This window comes from Scomber scombrus, unplaced genomic scaffold (genome assembly GCF_963691925.1).
Source record: "Scomber scombrus unplaced genomic scaffold, fScoSco1.1 SCAFFOLD_190, whole genome shotgun sequence".
Lineage (NCBI taxonomy): Eukaryota > Metazoa > Chordata > Actinopteri > Scombriformes > Scombridae > Scomber > Scomber scombrus.
Genome location: NW_026910126.1, coordinates 31,791 through 56,004, shown reverse-complemented (window position 1 = coordinate 56,004; position 24,214 = coordinate 31,791). Strand labels below are relative to the sequence as shown.

Below are 24,214 nucleotides of genomic sequence, written 5' to 3'. Positions count from 1 at the left end.
TCAGCGGCTGCAGAATTTAAAGAGTCTTTGATAAGAACTATTTCCAGTGGATGGATCCACATTTGGTGCTCTGGCAGAAGGACGGCGTGTTAAACATTTGTAAATGTCAATAATCAATACTGATCAATACTCTGTGTTCAATACTGATCAATACTCTGTGTTCAACACTGATCAATACTCTGTGTTCAATACTGATCAACACTGATCAACACTGATCAATACTCTGTGTTCAATACTGATCAATACTGATCAACACTGATCAATACTCTGTGTTCAACACTGATCAATACTGATCAACACTGATCAACACTGATCAATACTGATCAACACTGATCAACACTGATCAATACTGATCAACACTGATCAATACTGATAAATACTCTGTGTTCAACACTGATCAATACTGATCAATACTGTGTCCCTCAGATGTCCACGGCTCCCTCCTGGTGCTGCAGGAAGCGGATCAGGCCGCCGGGCAGCGGGAGCTTCTGGAGCCGACGAGGAACGACCAGCTGACACACGAGCAGCCTGCAGAGCTGCAGCAGGGGGCGGGGGGGGGCTGCAAGAGAGGACATTACTGTGAGGTCAGTGTGAGGTCAGTGTGAGGTCAGTGTGAGGTCAGTGTGAGAGCAGCGTGAGGTCAGCGTGAGAGCAGCGTGAGGTCAGTGTGAGGTCAGCGTGAGGTCAGCGTGAGGTCCGCATGAGGTCAGCTTGAGGTCAGCGTGAGAGCAGCGTGAGGTCAGCATGAGGTCAGCTTGAGGTCAGCTTGAGGTCAGTGTGAGGTCAGCATGAGGTCAGCGTGAGGTCAGCGTGAGAGCAGTGTGAGGTCAGCTTGAGGTCAGTGTGAGGTCAGCGTGAGGTCAGCATGAGGTCAGCTTGAGGTCAGCTTGAGGTCAGCGTGAGGTCAGTGTGATGTCAGGACTAACAGAATGGAATAGGGGATGAAGGGATGTGATAGGCTGTCACAGTTGTGACATCACTACCTGCTTTATCTTTGATGACAGACCAATCAGAGAAGCTGTCCAGGTGTTCCTGCAGTCTGCTGCACAGAGTCACATGACCCACGTAGTCCAATAGCACGTCGATGATTGGCCCCGCCCACCGAGAGATGCTGGGAGCGGAGATCATCTCACAGAACTATCAATCAATCACAGAACTATTAATCAATCACAGAACTATCAATCAATCACAGAACTATCAATCAATCACAGATGTACCTGGACGCCTCGGGCCGGGCTGAGCTCTGATTGGTCAGCGTCTGGGTTGTTGAAGTCGTCCCTGGGGGATCGGGACGTTTTGATTGGAGGATGAGGTTGGCTGTTGTACGTGCAGGTGAAGCAGGAGTGGGCGTGGCCTCCGTTGTCCAGCAGGTACTTGAACATGGTCAGGTACTTCATGCAGAACATGTAGACGGCGGGGAAGGTGGTGGGGTGCGTGGGGATGGCGGCGTTGATGTCGGCGCCGTGCTCCACCAGCAGCGCGACGGTCCGGATGCAGCCGAGCCGCGCCGCCACCATCAGCGGCCGGAACATGTCGAGGTTCGGGTCGGCGCCGGCCTCCAGCAGCAGCCGCGTGGCCTCGATGTTGTTGTTGATGACGCAGAAGTAGAGCGCCGTGCTGCGCCGGTCCTCGTACAGTTTGGATCGCTCCTCGGATAGCTGAGCGTTCACGTCGAATCCCGCCTCCACCAGAGTCTCCAGGATGTCGTCACGGTTACGGTCGGCGGCCACGTGCAGCGGGCTGATGCCAGACCGGCGGATCCTGGCTCTGCTGGTGGCCGGGATCACCATGGAGACGATGCTGCAACAGAAGACGGCGGTCGATTAAGAACAATAAAGTTTATTTTAAGGAGGAAACTGTCAGCTGCACGTACGTGTCACTTCCTCTCTGGGCGGCGATGTGCAGCGGTAATAATCCCGTCTTGCCCGCTTTGTTGGCGTCGGCGTTATGAGACACGAGAAACTTCACGATGTTCTCGTGACCATTCTTTGCAGCTTCATACAGAGCGGTGGCTCCGTCTGCTGCCTGGCTGTTAATATCTGCACCTGCACAGGTCAGAGGTCAGAGGTCAGAGCTCAGAGCTCAGAGCTCAGAGCTCAGAGGTCAGAGGTCACTGACACTGTGAGCGATGACCAATCACCTCGAACACACACACACACATTAATACACACACAGCTGGAACAGATGAAGGAACCTTAATGATGTCATTATAACAGCAGCTCAGTTAAACTTCAGGGAGATCAATCAGCTTATTGATCATGAATCAGCTTATTGATCATGAATCAGCTGCTTCTTCTCTAGTCTGGTGTTCTGCTAGTGTCCTCGTCTCTACTGCTACCTGCAGCTAATCAGGTTCACAGCTAGTCCAGCTCCTCCTGCTCCTCCTGCTCCTCCTGCTCCTCCTAACCCAGCACAGTGTGAAGAGCAGGGAGGAGAAACCAGGAGAGCCGGACATGGACCCAGCAGCAGGACCGCTATCTGCTCCTCTGTGTGAGGAGGAACAGAAGGAGCAGGAGGAGCACTGCCACAGCCCATTATACACTTCTAGCTCTACTCCATCAGGGATAGTACCTGGTGCTGCCGGCCTCTTTGGTCAGAGAGTCATAGTACCTGGTGCTGCCGGCCTCTGATTGGTCAGAGAGTCATAGTACCTGGTGCTGCCGGCCTCTTTGGTCAGAGAGTCATAGTACCTGGTGCTGCCGGCCTCTGATTGGTCAGAGAGTCATAGTACCTGGTGCTGCCGGCCTCTGATTGGTCAGAGAGTCATAGTACCTGGTGCTGCCGGCCTCTGATTGGTCAGAGAGTCACAGTACCTGGTGCTGTCGGCCTCTGATTGGTCAGAGAGTCACAGTACCTGGTGCTGCCGGCCTCTGATTGGTCAGAGAGTCGCTGGAAGAGTCACGAGACGTCAACACAAGAATCAAACCTCCATCTTTAAACACCGACAGCAGCGTTACAGAGATGAGTTTCTCTTCTCTTTGTGTGACAGGAAGCCTTCATGTCCTCCATTGTTTATGTTGCTATGACGACCTCGCTCACGTTGAGGAGGAACTATGAAGTCATGGAGAACCACCTGGTACCAAACCCAGTAGAGTAGAGCTAGAATCGTATAATGGTCCCAAACAGCCTCCATGAGGGGACATGAGGACGCCCCCTCCCCCCCAGGCAGGCAGGGGCATCAGGATGCCCCCCCCCCCCCCCGCTAGGCAGGCGGGCAACCCAGGGCCGCTTTGGTGGGGGGGCATTGATGGTCTGGGGAGGCAGATCCTTGGAGGGTCACACAGACCACCATGTCAGAGCCAACGGTTCCCTGTTAGTAACCAGAATGCTCAGTGGGTCCCGGTTCCTGCTGGTGCAGTGGGTCCTGGTCCCTGCTGGTGCAGTGGGTCCCGGTTCCTGCTGGTGCAGTGGGTCCTGGTCCCTGCTAGTGCAGTGGGTCCTGGTCCCAGCTAGTGCAGTGGGTCCTGGTTCCTGCTGGTGCAGTGGGTCCTGGTTCCTGCTGGTGCAGTGGGTCCTTGTCCCTACTGGTGCAGTGGGTCCCGGTTCCTGCTGGTGTTAATATGGGTTCTAACGGGTTCTAGCGGGTTCTAACGTACCGTGCTTGAGGAGGAAGCGCAGCGCGTCCAGCTGCCCGCTCTGAGCCGCGGTGAACAGCGGCGAGATGCCGTAGCGGTCCGTCTGAGCGTGTTTGGCGCCGGCCTTCAGAAGCAGCTCACAGACCTCCAGGTTGCTCCTGCACACGGCTTCATGCAGCGGCGTCCAGCCCTGAGAGCACGCTGCGTTCACCTGCACGCCATGCGCCAGCAGCATGGCCACCACGGCCGCGCTGCTCCGCTCACACGCTGCAGTTAAAGGGACAGTACACTCTGGTTATTAAAGGGACAGTACACACTCTGGTTATTAAAGGGACAGTACACTCTGGTTATTAAAGGGACAGTACACACTCTGGTTATTAAAGGGACAGTACACACTCTGGTTATTAAAGGGACAGTACACTCTGGTTATTAAAGGGACAGTACACTCTGGTTATTAAAGGGACAGTACACACTCTGCTTATTAAAGGGACAGTACACACTCTGGTTATTAAAGGGACAGTACACACTCTGGTTGTTAAAGGGACAGTACACTCTGGTTATTAAAGGGACAGTACACACTCTGGTTATTAAAGGGACAGTACACACTCTGCTTATTAAAGGGACAGTACACACTCTGGTTATTAAAGGGACAGTACACACTCTGTATATTAAAGGGACAGTACACACTCTGTATATTAAAGGGACAGTACACACTCTGGTTATTAAAGGGACAGTACACTCTGGTTATTAAAGGGACAGTACACACTCTGGTTATTAAAGGGACAGTACACACTCTGCTTATTAAAGGGACAGTACACACTCTGGTTATTAAAGGGACAGTACACACTCTGTATATTAAAGGGACAGTACACACTCTGGTTATTAAAGGGACAGTACACACTCTGTATATTAAAGGGACACTACACACACTGTTTATTAAAGGGACAGTACACACTCTGGTTATTAAAGGGACAGTACACACTCTGTATATTAAAGGGACACTACACACACTGGTTATTAAAGGGACAGTACACACTCTGGTTATTAAAGGGACAGTACACACTCTGTATATTAAAGGGACACTACACACACTGGTTATTAAAGGGACAGTACACACTCTGTATATTAAAGGGACACTACACACTCTGCTTATTAAAGGGACAGTACACACTCTGGTTATTAAAGGGACAGTACACACTCTGTATATTAAAGGGACAGTACACACTCTGTATATTAAAGGGACAGTACACACTGTTTATTAAAGGGACAGTACACACTCTGCTTATTAAAGGGAGAGTACACACTGTTTATTAAAGGGACAGTACACACTGCTTATTAAAGGGACAGTACACACTCTGCTTATTAAAGGGACAGTACAAACTCTGCTTATTAAAGGGACACACAAAGAAAACAGCTCATGACAGCTTACTTTTTTTACTGCAGTGATTGGAAACGTATCACTCGCTAAAGCTAATTAGGGTTAGTAACGGTCAGTAACGGTCAGGGTTAGTAACGGTTAGTAACGGTCAGTAACGGTCAGGGTTAGTAACGGTTAGTAACGGTCAGGGTTAGTAACGGTTAGTAACGGTCAGGGTTAGTAACGGTTAGTAACGGTTAGGGTTAGTAACGTTAGGGTTAGTAACGGTTAGTAACGGTCAGGGTTAGTAACGTTAGGGTTAGTAACGGTTAGTAACGGTCAGGGTTAGTAACGGTTAGTAACGGTTAGTAACGGTTAGTAACGGTTAGGGTTAGTAAGGGTTAGTAACGGTTAGTAACGTTAGGGTTAGTAACGGTTAGGGTTAGTAACGGTTAGTAACGGTTAGTAACGGTTAGGGTTAGTAACGGTTAGGGTTAGTAACGGTTAGTAACGGTTAGTAACGGTTAGGGTTAGTAACGGTTAGTAACGGTTAATGTTAGTAACGGTTAGTAACGGTTAGTAACGTTAGGGTTAGTAGTGTTAGGGTTAGTAACGGTTAGTAACGGTTAGTAACGGTTAGGGTTAGTAACGTTAGGGTTAGTAACGGTTAGGGTTAGTAACGGTTAGGGTTAGTAACGTTAGGGTTAGTAACGGTTAGTAACGTTAGGGTTAGTAACGGTTAGTAACGTTAGGGTTAGTAACGGTTAGGGTTAGTAACGTTAGGGTTAGTAACGGTTAGTAACGTTAGGGTTAGTAACGGTTAGTAACGTTAGGGTTAGTAACGGTTAGTAACGTTAGGGTTAGTAACGGTTAGGGTTAGTAACGTTAGGGTTAGTAACGGTTAGTAACGGTTAGGGTTAGTAACGGTTAGTAACGGTTAGTAACGGTTAGGGTTAGTAACGTTAGGGTTAGTAACGGTTAGTAACGGTTAGTAACGGTTAGGGTTAGTAACGTTAGGGTTAGTAACGGTTAGTAACGGTTAGTAACGGTTAGGGTTAGTAACGTTAGGGTTAGTAACGGTTAGTAACGGTTAGTAACGGTTAATGTTAGTAACGGTTAGTAACGGTTAGTAACGTTAGGGTTAGTAGTGTTAGGGTTAGTAACGGTTAGTAACGGTTAGTAACGGTTAGTAACGGTTAGTAACGGTTAGGGTTAGTAACGTTAGGGTTAGTAACGGTTAGTAACGGTTAGTAACGGTTAGTAACGGTTAGTAACGGTTAGTAACGGTTAGGGTTAGTAACAGTTAGTAACGGTTAGGGTTAGTAACGGTTAGGGTTAGTAACGGTTAGTAACGGTTAGGGTTAGTAACGGTTAGTAACGGTTAGGGTTAACAGTCCTATTAGCACTAAAACCACATCGCTGCTCATACAGTATGATGTTGTGTGACGCGGTCATCGAGCCATCGAGTGGGTTAGGGTTAACATGTCTGTAGTTTCACCTTTGAAGAGCGGTGATTCGCGATCATGGTTGGGGAGGTCGGCGTCGGCTCCGTGGTCCAGTAGCACCTGAATACATCGCAGATGCTCCTTGCTGGCAGAAATCAGCAGCGCCGTCTCACCTCGCTCTGTTCGCTTGTTGACCATCCCCGGCTGAGCTGATCCCAAAAACACAGAAATCAACATACCAAAAAACAGAGAAGCAGTTTGTGGCTTACCTCCACATAAAAACACATGTGTTTGATTGGCAGCTGACATTCCAATAAGAAACATTATAAACCCCATTAAAACACATAGGAACTGTGTCTGCCCCCCCCTCCCCCATTTATTTGATTAAATGGAAATAACTCATAATCGACACACTTAATAGTACACTTATTAATAATATCTCATTATGATGAATGCGGTCCCTTTCCCTCTAATAATAAATGAAACCTCTGCTTCATGTGTTAATCTTACCTGACAGCAGGACTCTCAAACAGCTTTCCTGACCATAAAACGCCGCCTGGTGAATCGCCAGCCAGCCTGGTTTACTCGGCAGCATCAAGTTTGTTTCGGGACGCATCACGAGAGCTCGGACTCTGCATGAATCTCCCACATGGATCGCTTTGAACAGAGGCTCCTCCTCCCTGAGGAGAAATACTCATCAGCCACCTGATCACATGTCTGACCAGTTGACCAGCTGACCAGCTGACCAGGTGACCAGCTGACCAGCTGACCAGGTGACCAGCTGACCAGCTGACCAGGTGACCAGGTTACCAGCTGACCAGCTGACCAGATGACCAGCTGACCAGATGACCAGCTGACCAGATGACCAGCTGACCAGCTGACCAGCTGACCAGGTGACCAGCTGACCAAACTTACGCTTGAGGTTCTGGAGCCAGGTGAACCAGGACGCCATTATGCCTACGATAAGCCACCATCCTCTTTCCCGAGCCGGTAACGAAGCAGCTGATTGTCCCTTCAAAAGTCAAACTTAAAAGGAACACAACACAACAGCCAATCAGAGCACAGTGTTGGGCGTCAAAGTTCATAAATATCTTGGGATGAAACACCACAAGGCTGATCTGACATGAAGAGTGACTATCAAAGTCTTTCTTGGTTACCATGGTGATGACACATTTGATGCTCATGTTATCACCATCATCATCACCACCATCATCATCACCATCATCACCATCATCACCACCATCACCATCATCATCTTCATCATCACCACCATCATCATCACCATCACCATCATCACCATCATCATCACCATCACCATCACCATCATCAACATCATCATCATCATCACCACCATCATCATCAGCATCACCATCATCATCATCACCATCATCAGCATCACCATCACCATCACCATCACCATCATCACCATCATCATCACCATCATCATCATCACCATCATCATCATCACCATCATCATCATCATCATCATCACCATCATCACCATCACCATCACCATCATCATCATCATCACCATCAGTAAAGAAGCTTCTCTATGAATCTGAATGTGTAACGTACGGATCAGGAGGTTCTGCACTCGGAGGATTGTGGGAACTGTAGTGAGCTCCGGTCTCATCTGGAGGAGGATTGTGGGAGCTGCGGTCTGGAGGAGGATTGTGGGAGCTGCGGTTTGGAGGAGGATTGTGGGAGCTGCGGTCTGGAGGAGGATTGTGGGAGCTGCGGTCTAGAGGAGGATTGTGGGAGCTGCGGTCTGGAGGAGGATTGTGGGAGCTGCGGTCTGGAGGAGGATTGTGGGAGCTGCGGTCTGGAGGAGGATTGTGGGAGCTGCGGTCTGGAGGAGGCCGGAGAGGCATGTTGGCAGCGGTAGCGTCTTGGTTGGCATCCGTCAGACTGCGTTCGATAGCGAGCTGCAGCAGCTCGTCATCGCTCAGGTTACTGTACACAGAATAATCCTCAAAGCCCTGTGAGGGCGCTGTGGAGGCGGAGGAAGAGATGCTGGGGGCAGCCATGACGAGCTGTGAGCTTAAACACAAACATTTAGGGTTAGGTATCACTCACAGAACATCACACTGATCAATATTCTCAGTATTTATTCATATTTCTGTGTTGATATAATAATGTTTTGTGTCTTTAATAATATAATAAAATATAATATAAATATAAGAACTGTGAGTGACTGATTGACAGCAGGGGCACAGCAATGGTTTACGTTATTAAGCTGTGAACTTTGACCTAGTGACACCCTGCATACAGTACAACTACAAACTGCCTCAAAGCTTCTCACAACGTGCAGAATTGACATTTTCTCACCAGCTTCTTTATAATCCAGCGTTTCCTGTCAGTGAACCTGCTGCCATGTGTTGTCAGTCTGTTGGTCTGTAATGGATTCAGCACTGGACTCTGGGGGGGAGGGGTACTTCAGAGTTATTTTAAGGACCTGCAGTCTCAGCTGGGACCAGCTGACCCACATCACTCACTATAACGACATGTAAACTGATCCTGATCTGCAAAACACATAAAACTGATCCACAAAAACAAGCCTGTCCTGGACCAGCGCCGGCTCAGACCTGCTGAATAACACTGAGACTTCTTACACAGATGGAAAACTCTCCAGCTGAACATTTAATGAGTGAAAACACTCACAGTGAGTAACAGGATTTCATTTAAATGATTTTATTCTCAAAAGAAGAAACAATAAACATACCTGAAGATCTCAGCCTGGAAATAAACGGTACTTTCAGATGTTATTTTGAACAACATGATAAATGTGAAATTGTTGAAGAAGACACAACTTGCACCTCTGCATGTGTAAAATCTTCTGCTGCTGAAGGTGCAGCTGAGTCCCTGCAGGTCTATACACTGACACAAATGAACTTTACATCCTTTTGGCTTCAGCTCGATGCTTCTCCACTGACTCAACTCACTTCATTTAACTAAATCAACTTACTTAATACTGTAATCATTCTGTGTGGATGAACCTGACAGAAAGTAGAGAGTCTTTAGTTCAGGAAACAAGGAGGAGCTGAGAAGAAAGAGCAGGGAGGAGAAAAGTGTGGAGAGGCCTCAAAACCATCTCTGGCCACAGGGAACCCAACTCCCAGGCTGAGGGGGGGGGGGGATCTGAACTTACTCTTCTACAGGTTTCAGCAGACATCTGCACCTCCCCGGTCCAGTCATTACTGCTGCACCCCCCCTCGTTGGCACCTCCAGTATGCTGCCCCATCCCCTCCACTCACCTACACCTCTCTGACTACAACACTCAGCTCACTCACACCCCCACCCCCCACCACAGAGCACATCTGCTCCAACCTGTCCTTCACAACACTCCAGGTGAGGAACCAGCTCCGGAGGATCAAGGTGAAGAAGGCGGCGGGTCGATAGTTGCGAACATCTTCAACCAGAGCCTGAAGCCAGTGTGGAAAACATCCTGAGTGGTTCCGGTGCCCAAGACTCTGCAGCCCGAGGACCTCAGCAGGCCGGATGCACTAACATCCCACCTGATGAAGACCTGGAGAGGCTGGTTCTGTCTCCGCCTCCTGGTGGGCCCATCAATGGACCCACTACAGTTCCCCTACGGGGAGGATGATGATGTCATCTTCCTCCTGCACAGAAGCCTGGGAGCTCTGTGAGGATCAACACAATACAACCTGAGCTGCTGAGGGACCAGCTGGAGCTCATAGGACCAGAACCTCACATCCTGGATCCTGGACTACCTCAAACTGTCCTCAGTATGTAATGGAAGAGGTCTCAGGACTGTGTGTCAGATAGAGTTGTCTGCAGTATGGGGGCCACGCAGGGGACGGTCCTCTGCTCCCCTTCACCTTCTACCCAACACACCTGTCACCTGCAGAAGTTCTTTGAGGACTCAGCCATCGTCGGCCTCGTCACAGACAGAGAACTGATCAAGGACTTTGTAGTCTGGATCCTGAGCAACCAGCTCCAGATCAAAGAGCTGGTGGAGCAGACTGCCCCCCCCCCCCCCTCTGACAGCGGTGAACATCCAGGGAACAGACAGCATCTAATAAGTACCTGAACAATAAACTGGTCAGACAACACCAACGCAATTCATAAGAAAGGTCAGAGAAGACTCTACCTGCTCAGGAGACTGAGGTCTTTTGGAGTGCAGGGGGGGGGGGGGGGGGGGGCTGCTGAGGACCTTCTATGATGACCAACGACTCCCAGCCAATGAAAGACTCTCTGACTGGGTTCCTGCAGAGCTTCAGTGACAGACTGCTTCATCCAAAGTGTGAAGGAGAGATATCACAGCTCCTTCCTCCCTGCAGCTGTCAGACTGTACAACCAGCACTGCTCCCAGTAGTCCCCACCCCCAACACCCCCAACACCCCCCCCCCCACACACACACACACACACACACCCCCCACATGCACAGTTGGACACACTGCACTTTTAATGTGCACATTTCTCCATTGTGGGACTAATAAAAGGAATATCTTATCTTAATAAAATAATATGCTAAAGTGTTAGCATATTATTTTATTAAGGTATGAAGTCAGCTGTTTTCTGTCCTCTTAGCTTTAGTGAAACATTTATGTGAAAAAATAAAAGTGCTCTGTTCAAACCTCTAAATATTAGCTCAGTAAGATTTTCTGCATCCAGGTCTTCTCACTGATTGCGTAACTACTATCGTGGGCTAATCGTCAACCTGTAGAGTTCAACAGACGTTCATGTCACTATTTTACCCTGCAGCATTGGAGAGTATCATCAGTTACAGACTAACAGACTGGTATGGTAACTCGACAGTGCAGCTGGAATCACAGGGTTAGGGTTAGGCTCGTCTGGCACAGACTGCTATGATCAAAAAACACCCGTCCCTCCAGACAATTTATGAGATCCAGCTTTTATCATCTGGTAGAACATTCAGAGCAGAGCAGACCCCTGCTGGCCCACCTGAGGTCACATGTTCTGCCCTGCTGGCCCACCTGAGGTCACATGTTCTGCCCCGCTGGTCCACCTGAGGTCACATGTTCTGCCCTGCTGGCCCACCTGAGGTCACATGTTCTGCCCTGCTGGCCCACCTGAGGTCACATGTTCTGCCCTGCTGGCCCACCTGAGGTCACATGTTCTGCCCTGCTGGCCCACCTGAGGTCACATGTTCTGCCCTGCTGGTCCACCTGAGGTCACATGTTCTGCCCTGCTGGCCCACCTGAGGTCACATGTTCTGCCCTGCTGGTCCACCTGAGGTCACATGTTCTGCCCTGCTGGTCCACCTGAGGTCACATGTTCTGCCCTGTCGGACAGACTGAAGACTAATGATTCCTCAGTGATGCCTCTCAGGGGGCTGAACATACATCATATATATGTGTCTCCTGTTTTCTGGGCTCACTGCAGCTAAAAATGATGTTTTAGTTGATTTATTTATTTGACAGAAAACAACGCTGTGTATACTGCTGTCATGTACATTATGTATCACAAGTGTTTACCCTTATTAACATTATAGTTATTACATCATCACACAAATGATGATATTTGTATTTCAAGTTCTGAGAGATGCTGAAGAATCAATAAATAATCAATAAGAATAAGATGAATGTTTGATGTGAATCAAAGAGAACAAAACAGTAAAACACATAAAAAGCTACAACATGAATATAATATAAACCTGTAAGAAGAGTTCCAGCCTTTAGTGGCTCAGAAAATAATGCTGATTTGTATTTTTGTTGACAGTCAATACATGATCAGTAATCAATATTATTGAAGCATGTAATTACACACAGAATGATCCGTTATATACTGTACATAATCATTTGATATGGAGTTCAGGTGAGGTCAGGTGAGGTCAGGTGAGTTCAGGTGAGGTCAGGTGAGTTCAGGTGAGGTCAGGTGAGGTCAGGTGAGTTCAGGTGAGGTCAGGTGAGGTCAGGTGAGGTCAGGTGAGTTCAGGTGAGTTCAGGTGAGGTCAGGTGAGTTCAGGTGAGGTCAGGTGAGGTCAGGTGAGGTCAGGTGAGGTCAGGTGAGTTCAGGTGAGGTCAGGTGAGGTCAGGTGAGGTCAGGTGAGGTCAGGTGAGTTCAGGTGAGGTCAGGTGAGGTCAGGTGAGTTCAGGTGAGGTCAGGTGAGTTCAGGTGAGGTCAGGTGAGTTCAGGTGAGGTCAGGTGAGGTCAGGTGAGGTCAGGTGAGTTCAGGTGAGTTCAGGTGAGGTCAGGTGAGTTCAGGTGAGGTCAGGTGAGGTCAGGTGAGGTCAGGTGAGGTCAGGTGAGTTCAGGTGAGGTCAGGTGAGGTCAGGTGAGGTCAGGTGAGGTCAGGTGAGGTCAGGTGAGTTCAGGTGAGGTCAGGTGAGGTCAGGTGAGTTCAGGTGAGGTCAGGTGAGTTCAGGTGAGGTCAGGTGAGTTCAGGTGAGGTCAGGTGAGGTCAGGTGAGGTCAGGTGAGTTCAGGTGAGGTCAGGTGAGGTCAGGTGAGGTCAGGTGAGGTCAGGTGAGGTCAGGTGAGGTCAGGTGAGTTCAGGTGAGGTCAGGTGTGGAAGCTAAGTTTGATCGGCCTGATTTAAGATCTCTACGTAGCTACGCCGTCGCCTGACCTGCTCCTCCCCAGAAATGTAACTACGCAGCGAAGCAACGCAGACCGCAGAGCTGTGATTGGTTTGCTTGGTAGCGACGTATTTCCGGTATCGTGAACTTCCGGTCGCCTTTAACCCGCCGTTGGATCAGGGACCAAGTAGAAGAGTATGAGCATTTATACAACTGCAGCAAGATGGTCTCTCTGTCGGCTGCTGTTGTTGTTTATTGTGAAGCTAAACAAAGATTCAACTACAGACACTGATAAACATTTAGGAAAGGAGCTCACCCCCCCCCCCCAACACAGCGTCTCAGCAGGGCAGTTCCTTCAAATCCAAATCAAATGTTTTTTTATTGACTTTTTTTTGTGTTTGAACTGGAAAATACTGACAATCAAATTATTTACGTTGATTAAAAGATTAGAGACAGTTTGTTTTGTGTTTTATTTTGAAATGAACTAACTTTGTTTTATTGAACATTTTTTGGTTTCATTGTGTAAATACATTTTTGAGAAAGAAAAAGAAAACAAAGTGTTTTGATTTGTTCAATTTTGTTGAAGGCTGTATGAGTTGGGTCATATTTATACATCCATAACTCTGACTGGCACCCTACATATAAACCATCACAGTGAGTTCAGGTGAGTTCAGATGAGCAGTGGATGTCGTAGAGCAGGAAGCGGATGAGTGGGACAGGAAGTGGCAGTTTATGCAGCAGTTGGAGACGTTGGACACCAAGCAGACGTCTGATCTTCAGCCTGCAGAGCTGCATCAGAGGACGAGTGGTGGCTGCAACAGACAGGTGAACAGGTAAACTGGGGGGGACTGAAACAGACAGGTTCCTGTCCATAGTAACAGTCGCCATGACAACCATTCCTAGGTGTCTTACCAGCCTTCAGGACGATGGACGTCCAGTCGCTGCGACTCTGCAGAACCTCCAGCAGCTGAGAGCAGAGACGGACATGGTCCACGTAGTCCAGCAGCAGCGAGATGATTGGACCAGAGACACAAAACAAAGAGGGTCTGGAGACGGCCTCACAGAACTGGAACAAAGAGGACATTATGAGGACATTATGAGGACATTATGAGGACATTATGAGGACATTATGAGGACACTCAGAGGACATTATGAGGACATTATGAGGACACTCAGAGGACATTATGAAGACATTATGAAGACATTATGAAGACATTATGAAGACATTATGAAGACATTATGAATACATTATGAGGACACTCAGAAGACATTATGAGGACATTATGAGGACATTATGAGGACATTATGAGGACATTATGAGGACATTATGAGGACATTATGAGGACATTATGAGGACATTATGAGGACACTCAGAGGACAGATGTGTCGGCAGTCACCTGAATGGGGTTCTGTGGCGGTTCATCTCCGCTGACCTGCAGTTCCTCGGTGGGATGGCGTGCCATGGAGAAGGCAGGATGTGGTTTTAGTCCATGGGGACAGACGAAGCAGGACCGGGCATCGCAGCCATGGTCCAGCAGCAGTTTGAGCATGGACAGAGACTCCATGTTGATCAGGATGGCTGATGGGAACGAGGACGGGTGGATGGAGATCTGAGCGTTCACATTGGCGCCGTGCCTCAGCAGCAGCGCCGCCATCTCCATCCAGCCGAGCCGTACGGCGATGAGCAGAGGGTTGAAGACGTCCCGGTTGGGGTCAGCTCCGGCCTCCAACAGCATCTGGGTGGCCTCCAGGTTCCTGTTGTAGACGGAGAAGTAGAGCGGCGTGCTGCGCCGGTCCTCGTACATGAGGGAGCGTTCGTCCGACAGCTTGGCGTTGACATCAAAGCCCGCCTCGATCAGCAGCTTCACGATGTTGTCCCTGTCCTTCTCTGCAGCGATGTGCAGAGGACTGATGCCGCTGTGCCGAATGCTGGCCCTGCTGGTCACCGGAATCAGCATTGTCACAATCCTGAGAAGGACAAACAGGAAGTCAGCAGTTCTGAGACCAGACAACTAAAAGCTTTGCATTCTAAGTTTGTAATTTCATTCAATTAATTTTCAGATTCACGATCTTACTGCGTGTGATGGTTCAGAACAGCCACGTGGAGAGGCAGCAGGCCGGACCTCTTTGGTCTGTTAGCATCGGCCTTCAGAGACAACAGCATCTCAACAGCAGAGACATGTCCATTCTTACAGGCTTCAAACAGCGGAGACGCTCCATCTCCAGCCTGTCCATTTACATCAGCACCTGATAGACATAAAGACACACAACAGCAGCTTCACAACTTACAGCTGCACCTCAAATCTTTTTAACCCAGTGATCTTTAGTGTGTCAGGCTGACCTTTCTTGGCGAGGAATTTGATGACGTCAGCTTGTCCACTCTGTGAGGCCCTAAAAAGTGGTTGGATGCCGTAGATGTTTCTGGTTTGCAGTCTGGCTCCGGCCGCCAGTAACATCCTGCAGATCTGCACATGTCCCTGTATGCTCGCGATATGAAGAGGAGTCTCTCCCTGAAGGGTGCATCGATTCACCTGAGCTCCAAACTTCAGCAGCAACTCCACCACAGATTCACTCTGCCGTTCACACGCTAAGAGACAACAGTCAGAGGCTGAGAGACAACAGTCAGAGACCTGTAAGCACAGTGGTAAGAGGACTCAGGTTCTGCCATGGAATCCCCTATTTCATAAATAATAATTTAATGATTTATTTGATAATAATTTGACTTACAGCAGTACTTGGGTTATCAGAACTCTGCTGAGCTAGCCAACCAAAACACCAGCGGCAAAGTAAAAACAATAGGATGCTAATGGCACTGAAACTACCGATAGAATAAATTATCTGTTTTACCTTAGCCAAAACATCAGCTGGAATGGGGCACGCAGGTGGATGAGTGGTTAAGAGCCCATGCCATATACGCAGCGGACCCTGGTTTGAATCCCAGTGTCAAATTCCCCGCTCTCTCCCGTGATTTCCTGTTTCTCTACTGCTAACAACGCAAACAATACACCTGGTCTTGTCAAAGAATTTCCCGGACACTTTATCAATGAGCCAGCTGGAACCAACGAGCCTCGTTTCAGAACGACATGTCTGCATTAATCCAGGAGTTGGCTAAACCATTACAGACCTCGGTGGATGCCTCCCCTTTCCCTGTGGTTCTCAGTATCTTCAGGCTCTTCTGAACCTCCGCAAGAGAGAACTTCTCCCCATCAATTCTCCGGCATACAATAAAGCCCAGACCCTTTTCCCTTTCAAATATGCTACAGACGGTTTTAAATATGTTGGGGTGTTTATTAATAATTCCATTAATCGACTTTTCTCCAAAAAGTTCTCTCTTGTCTTTGAAACGTGTAAACTACACTTTTGGAAGGTGGGGTGGTCTCCCATTGTCCCTAATAGGTCAAGTTAGTTTGGTTAAATGGTTGTTTTACCCAAGTCTTTATATCTCTTTTCGCATATCCCCGTCCTTATTAAGAAGTAATTTTTTAAGATCACTTGATCAATTAATACGTTTTTCTTTTCTCTGGGGCAACAAAAATCCATACATCAGGAGATCAGTGCTACAGCTCCCCAAAGCTCTCTGTGGCTTAGCATTGCCCAATTTCCTACACTATTACTGGTCCTGTATTCATAAACCGTTATCCTGGATTAACATCACAGCAGACGACATGCGCCCCACATGGGTGGGTATGGAACTTGCATCCTCTAAACTCTCTGTTCATTCCCTGGTTTGTTCTCAACTCCCTTTGACTGCCTCTAACTTGACCTCAAACCCAGTGGTAATTAACTCTGTTAGGAAAAGTCTAGGCCTTCATGGGCCTCACACCTCTCCCTCACTGTAAACTATCACCTATTTCTGCTCTCTTGCTCTGATTTAACCTTTCGGACCTGATTTGACAAAGGGATAACTAAATTAAAGGACCTTTACTACCAAGGCATTTTTATGACCTTTTCTTACCTAATTCCCACCTTTTGTTTTTTTCAGATAAGGCATTTTATTCAGAATCAGAACCTCAATTTCTAGCATTTACAGTCTCATCAATTCTACTATTGATAGCCCAGCGTCCAGCCCAAAGGATTCTTGGGAGCAAGAGTTGGGAAACACGCTGCCTGATGATTATTGGCAACAAGTCTGACGGTTGGTTCACTCCTCTTCAATCTGTGCGAGGCCCGGTCTCCTACAGCGTAAAGTTGTGCACAAAGTTCACTACAGTAATTTGAGGCTATCTCGGATTTACCCCAGTGAAACTGACTCATGTAATAAGGTGCAAACAATCTTCAGCCGACCATTCCCATATGTTCTGGTTCTGTCCCAGGCTTGCCACAGCACAACCCTTAGCACAGCATATAATACTACTATCACTCCTGAACCTCTCTTGGCCTTGTTTGGTGCCCCTGCCAGCCTATTACCTCTAAAGTCATTCAGACTGTTCTTTCTTTCCACCCTGTTGGCAGGCGACTCCTTAACTGGGAACAGGGTTAGAAAGATAAGGGAAAAATGGAAAGAATGGAAGTCCTCTCTGTCACATTGCGCTGTTGTGTTGTCGCCTGTGAAATTGCTTCCAATAAAGAAATACATTTTAAAAAAGAAGACCACAACAGGGGAAACAACATCAGCACCTTGGAGAGTGCCAAGGGAAGTCCTAACAAGTTTATGAGGGGTTAACATGATTAAAACAGTTTCTGAACAATATTTAACACATATTCTTGAGATGACATTAATCAGACTTCCATACTTTCAGCTGAGTTTACCTGTTACTGTTCATTATTCACATTCACAACCACCTGAAATCACCCTGAAAGGCCTTCAATGCAATGATAGACAACTTAACCCTCACTGATGTTTGGTGGTTTCAAACCCGGACATTCAAGACTACATCTGTTCTTCCACATATTTTAAGTCATTTTCAAGAATTGACTATTATCTTGTGGCTTGAAAGAAAACACAATATCTATTAAGTCTCTACCGGCCACAGTAACTATTCATTAGAGCTCACCATCTCAGAGATAATAATACTTTGCTTTTAAACAACACTGACTTTACCTCTGAGTTTAGAACCAGGAAGTCTAAAGGCTCTGTTGCAGATGACAGATTAGTGTTGATGGACCAGATGAAAAAAGTCCAACCAGTCACTTCAGAAACATAACGTGGAAAATGAAATAAAAGATCAAACAGTGGACCAGTACTCCAGGATGACTGATCTTATAACACTGAGCGGACCTCCGCGAGGATCGACTCTTCTAGTCTGAAGGAGACTTGCTGGAGCTTTCTGTGCTCCTCAGACACGGAAGGAAAGTAAAGGGAACAATGTGACCATCACAAAGAGAGCACACACACGTTTCCTGACTTCCTGTTTTCAATTATTCTTTTTTCTTTGTTTGTTTGTTCTGACTATGTAAAGCACTTTGTGTTACATTGCAATGCATGGAAAGTGCTTTACAAATAAAGTTTGATTCATTGAACAAGGTCCAAGCAACTTGGACAGCAAGCTGCAAAATGTTCATTAAGCTGGATGGATTGACGCCAGAGGCAGAACATCAGCTGCTGACCCTATCAACCTGTTTCACAGTCTAAATGACACTGAAACAGTTCAGTAGTAGTTCAGTATTAGAGGAGACTGGAATGAAGGAGAGCCTCATCCACCATCAGCCTCTCTTATCTAATGTAGTTCTACAAAATGATCTTGTAGATGTTTGGAGGAAACTCCAACAAGCAGATAATATACTTGGGTAAAAGTCACTGAGGGCAGGGTTGATAGGATCTATGTCAGGTTAACTGAAACCATCAGATCACCTGTTTTCAGACCATTTAGTGACAATTTTTCTTTACTGGTGCATCGTCACAAATGTGTGTATTGGCATTTTAACACCAGACTGATTTATGATGAGACCTTCTGTCAGTCTTTCTCTGAATTTTTGAGTCAATGTAGGTCAATGGTGGGAGGAAGGGGAAACGCACATCAGAAGGTTTTGTCAGTAATCTACATCACACACACAAGCGTGTTAGAGGAGATTAGTTTATTGATGGTCCCAGATACTCTGCAGCACTACGCAGGACTGATGGTCTGGTGGGTTAGGGTTAGGATAGAGTTTATTATAAGATGGTGTCGGACTTGAATGAGTTTTATTTTTATACTGAGTTTCTGAAAATGGTGAAAACTCTGCTGTTTTATTGGTGTTGTTTGGAGGGGTGAGTGAATGATCGTATGGGTTTAATATGATTGCTTATTGTGAATGAAACATTGGATCAGTAAAGGACTGGTTAAAGGTCTCTCTGTCTCTACCGGTTCTCTTTGAGGTTTCTTGCTGTTAAAGTTTGTCCTGCTGCTCATGTGGGAATGTTGAGTCTCTTTACATTAAATCAGAGTTCGGTTTAGACCTGCTCTGTGTGGAAAGTGCCTGCAGATGACTTTATAAATAAAGATTGATTGATTTATTGATAATGAAAACTGTTGCAATCTGCTTACTTCTTATAAATCTCTCTGATATTTGACATTTTGTGGCTTCATAATGAAAAACAATGGAGAGTTAGGCACTGTTTCTGCATGTTTTACACTGTGAAGCAGAACACTGTCATCCTGTTGGCATGGAGCCCTCAGCTGTTCACTGCTGCTGTTGATATGAACACAAATGAGACGCAGCAGCTTCTCTGTGAATGAGTGTGTTACTTTGTTTACATTCAGTACTGAGGGAACACATCAGCTTCCTTTCTATTGGACGAGCCTCCTACATGATAGTCGCCTCCTGTGTTGGCCTCTGCTGGTCTGCTGAATCCTAGTTAAACAGTTTGTGCTCCTTGCAATAGAAGTCATATTTAAATCAAATGGAGTCTTTAATCAATATTCATCAAGTATGTCTCAAATCCTCAAATTTAAGTCTTGTGACTGATGTCTGGTTAATAGTTCTTCTGCTTCTTCAGCTGTGTCCTCTCACCTGTGAACAGTGGCGTCTCTCGTTCCTTGTTTGCAATGTTGACATCGGCTCCGTGTTTCAGAAGAAATTCGACACAGGAAGTGTTTCCTCCCCAGGCAGCCAGCAGCAAAGCGGTCTGACTCCAAGAACTACAAACGTTCACTGAGTCGGGGTGAGCTGAGGACAGACAGCAACTAAATGATCCATTTCATTTATACACATAAAAGCACATATCAGTTCCCAGGCTCAGCTCTGACCTATAAACACCAACCACAGTGAGACTGTGGTTAAAAGGCTGAAAGTAGTATTTAAACAAAAGACCAATGGTATAACAGGTAGAAAACAAAGTTAAGCTGAAGTGTGAAAGTGGATTTATTAGGAACTGTTTGTTTACAGTATAACTGACCTTTGAGGTTAACACTATGTTTAAGTTTAGGATTTATATTTGACCCCTGACTGAAAGCAGTGTCATTATATTGATTCATTTTCCCACCATGTAATAATAAGGCAATATAATTCAAATAAAACAGGACCCAGTATGAAACCCAGGAAATTCTGGACCATTTTATTATTGAACATTTCAGCAGTAACTCAGCACCAGGTTTAGAAGCTGTTTATTATATATATATATATATATATATATATATATATATATATATATATATATATATATATGGTGATGGGTCACAGCTGACACACTGACCCTAACCCAGCAGAATATTAAATGAAACCACTGGTTTTAAACTGGACCTGTGGATGAAGTGCAGACTTTATCTAACAGACTAGCGTGAGCAGAACTTACCTCTGATGAGGATCTGGACACACTGCAGCTGGCCGTAATAAGCAGCCTCATGAAGAGCGATCCAGCCTTCATCGTTCTGGTCCGTCAGACTAGATGACCCCCGTCCCACCAAATCCATCAAAGCCTCTGAATCCCCGTTCATTATGAGCGACTGCAGAGGACTGAGGACTCTGAAAGCAACAGACACACAGAGAACAGCCTCATGTGACAGTGTGTAAGAGTTTCATGTTATTACACTGTAGAGACAATCATGTATGTCTCCGTTATCGTCTCCATAGCGACGGCTTCTTCTTGTTTTCAGACGTTTGACTGTTCTTGTTCTGGCTGATTTAAATGGATCTTTCTTTTCCTTTAGTCCTTCATAACATTGCCACTAATTACAAATTATTAGCAAGGTGGTGGAAGATTGTTAACAACACATGCTGTCAGGAAACATGAGCACAGCCCTGTAACCAGGCATAGTTAAGTTTAGTTCTGTTAGCAGGTAGGAGCAGGTCTGGGAAAGACCAGCTGGCAACCCGCTCCAGGACTTCAGTTACTGACCATCTCTTTTCTTAATTTGGTCAAATAAATGCCGACACTTAAGGTTGGAGGTCAGGTGTGATTGGCTGGTCTCAGATGTCAGCGTGAGGATTATACAGCAGGCTGTGAGGAGTTGCTGGAGGTGTTTCAGTCCCATAATGCACCTCATCCAGATGTGCCAGCTGATGTACAACAGGTTCACTTCACCTTCACCATTTTAAAGTCCAATAAAGTCCTGGACTGATCAATGACTGCTAACTGACTCACCTCGCAAAGCCCTTGTAGAGAAACCATGACAGACCAGTTGGCGGGTTTGCAGAGTTGGGGACCCCTGCAGGCTGTGCAGGTGGAGGTTGGGGTGGAGGGCTGTAGGGTCGGTGTCTTGGGGGATCCACACATCTCTGTATGGAGTTTGTGTTTGTTTGATTTGGGCCAGCTGGGCGGGCTGAGGATGCTGATGAGCTCTGATTAGTGTCAGTGAGGCTTCGCTGTATGGCGATCTGTAGCAGCTCATCATCACACAGCTCACTGTAAGCACTGTAGTCACTCAGGTTCTCCTCACAGACGGCCATGCTGGACCTGAGGATGACAAACACAAGTCCAGAAAGTTTGGTTCAGAACATTTGATCTGGTCTCTGTGATGATCGGACTGTTGTGCATCAGCAGTCAGTAAATAACTGGCCTACATGTGGACGGCAGCAGGTTACTTGAGCTCGACCTCTTTAGATTTTGGCTGAACATGATGAATGTGAGCTCAGAATGTGTCTGGAAGCCGTCGGGGTCGGCGGTGTTTCTTTCCTCTGTCCAGAAGCCAAGATACTCACACACAGAGCTCAGCTGATGCTCCACTAAACTCAAACATCACACAAACATTGTACTCTTCTTTCAATCTGGAAACGTGTCATAAAGCAACATGAATGGAACTCATAAAATAATAAAAGACGAAAAAACAAGATGACATCACAGAATACCAATATTCATACAATCAGACATCGTCCACATCAGACTGTTCTAACTAATCTCTAAAGACTCTCCAGCTGGTCCAGAACACAGCTGCACAAGTTCTGACAGAAACTACAAACATCAAATTATTCCATCTGAGCTTCGCTGCTTCGGCTTCCTGTAAAATCCAGAATAGAATTTAAAATCCTTCAAACTCCATCAAACCTCCAGCATGCAGGCTTACTGCTGAATCCTAGTATCTGTTCATGTAGAATGGGAGGCAGAGCCTTCAGTTATCAGGCTCCTTTCCTATGGGGGGGGGGGTACTGAGGCAGAGCCTTCAGTTATCAGGCTCCTTTCCTATGGGGGGGGAGGGGGGGATACTGAGGCACAGCCTTCAGTTATCAGGCTCCTTTCCTATGGGGGGGGGGGGGATACTGAGGCAGAGCCTTCAGTTATCAGGCTCCTTTCCTATGGGGGGGGGGGGGGATACTGAGGCAGAGCCTTCAGTTATCAGGCTCCTTTCCTATGGGGGGGGGGGGATACTGAGGCAGAGCCTTCAGTTATCAGGCTCCTTTCCTATGGGGGGGGGAGGGGGGGGGTACTGAGGCAGAGACTTCAGTTATCAGGCTCCTTTCCTATGGGGGGGGGGGGATACTGAGGCAGAGCCTTCAGTTATCAGGCTCCTTTCCTATGGGGGGGGGGGGGTACTGAGGCAGAGACTTCAGTTATCAGGCTCCTTTCCTATGGGGGGGGGATACTGAGGCAGAGCCTTCAGTTATCAGGCTCCTTTCCTATGGGGGGGGGTACTGAGGCAGAGACTTCAGTTATCAGGCTCCTTTCCTATGGGGGGGGGGATACTGAGGCAGAGCCTTCAGTTATCAGGCTCCTTTCCTATGGGGGGGGGGGGAATACTGAGGCAGAGACTTCAGTTATCAGGCTCCTTTCCTATGGGGGGGAGGGGGGGGGGTACTGAGGCAGAGACTTCAGTTATCAGGCTCCTTTCCTATGGGGGGGGGGGGTGATACTGAGGCAGAGCCTTCAGTTATCAGGCTCCTTTCCTATGGGGGGGGGAGGGGGGGGTACTGAGGCAGAGACTTCAGTTATCAGGCTCCTTTCCTATGGGGGGGGGGGGGGGGGTACTGAGGCAGAGACTTCAGTTATCAGGCTCCTTTCCTATGGGGGGGGGGGGGGGATTACTGAGGCAGAGCTATGACTGACTGACTGAGTGACTGAGTGACTGAGTGACTGAGTGAGTGACTGAGTGAGTGAGTGAGTGACTGAGTGACTGAGTGAGTGACTGAGTGACTGACTGACTGACTGACTGACTGAGTGAGTGACTGACTGAGTGAGTGAGTGACTGACTGAGTGAGTGACTGAGTGAGTGAGTGAGTGACTGACTGAGTGAGTGACTGAGTGACTGAGTGAGTGAGTGAGTGACTGACTGAGTGAGTGAGTGAGTGACTGAGTGAGTGAGTGAGTGAGTGAGTGACTGACTGAGTGAGTGAGTGAGTGACTGATTGACTGAGTGAGTGACTGAGTGAGTGAGTGAGTGACTGAGTGAGTGAGTGACTGACTGAGTGAGTGACTGACTGACTGAGTGACTGAGTGAGTGACTGAGTGAGTGAGTGACTGAGTGAGTGACTGACTGACTGAGTGACTGACTGACTGACTGAGTGAGTGACTGACTGAATGAGTGACTGAGTGACTGACTGATTGACTGATGGAGTGACTGAGTGACTGAGTGAGTGACTGAGTGAGTGACTGAGTGAGTGAGTGAGTGACTGAGTGACTGAGTGAGTGAGTGACTGAGTGAGTGACTGACTGAGTGAGTGACTGAGTGAGTGACTGACTGAGTGAGTGAGTGACTGACTGAGTGAGTGAGTGAGTGAGTGAGTGAGTGAGTGAGTGACTGACTGAGTGAGTAAGTGAGTGACTGACTGAGTGAGTGACTGAGTGACTGAGTGAGTGAGTGAGTGACTGACTGAGTGACTGAGTGAGTGAGTGAGTGAGTGAGTGACTGACTGAGTGAGTGAGTGAGTGACTGATTGACTGAGTGAGTGACTGAGTGAGTGAGTGAGTGACTGAGTGAGTGAGTGACTGACTGAGTGAGTGACTGACTGACTGAGTGACTGAGTGAGTGACTGAGTGAGTGAGTGA

General features: G+C 47.4%; 2 protein-coding genes across 2 annotated transcripts; both read right to left on the bottom strand.

Annotated features, from left to right (window-relative positions):
* Positions 1-390: 390 nt before the first annotated feature.
* Positions 391-8,404, bottom strand: LOC133976750 (ankyrin repeat and SOCS box protein 2-like). The gene is made up of 10 exons (XM_062414952.1): positions 8,221-8,404; positions 7,953-8,091; positions 7,293-7,403; positions 6,888-7,057; positions 6,431-6,586; positions 3,597-3,842; positions 1,874-2,045; positions 1,218-1,800; positions 984-1,137; positions 391-559 (listed from the first exon to the last, which is right to left on the bottom strand). Exons 1-10 carry the CDS (start codon positions 8,402-8,404, stop codon positions 423-425), a joined length of 2,052 nt encoding a protein of 683 aa, XP_062270936.1. The 3' UTR covers positions 391-422.
* Positions 8,405-13,335: 4,931 nt separating this feature from the next.
* Positions 13,336-21,531, bottom strand: LOC133976752 (ankyrin repeat and SOCS box protein 2-like; the record flags this gene model as incomplete). The annotated part of the gene is made up of 8 exons (XM_062414955.1): positions 13,336-13,691; positions 13,792-13,945; positions 14,277-14,847; positions 14,955-15,126; positions 15,221-15,466; positions 19,810-19,965; positions 20,591-20,760; positions 21,380-21,531. Coding segments are annotated over 8 exons (1,773 nt in total), but the record flags the coding sequence as incomplete, so codon positions are not given.
* Between the last annotated feature and the right edge of the window lie 2,683 nt (positions 21,532-24,214).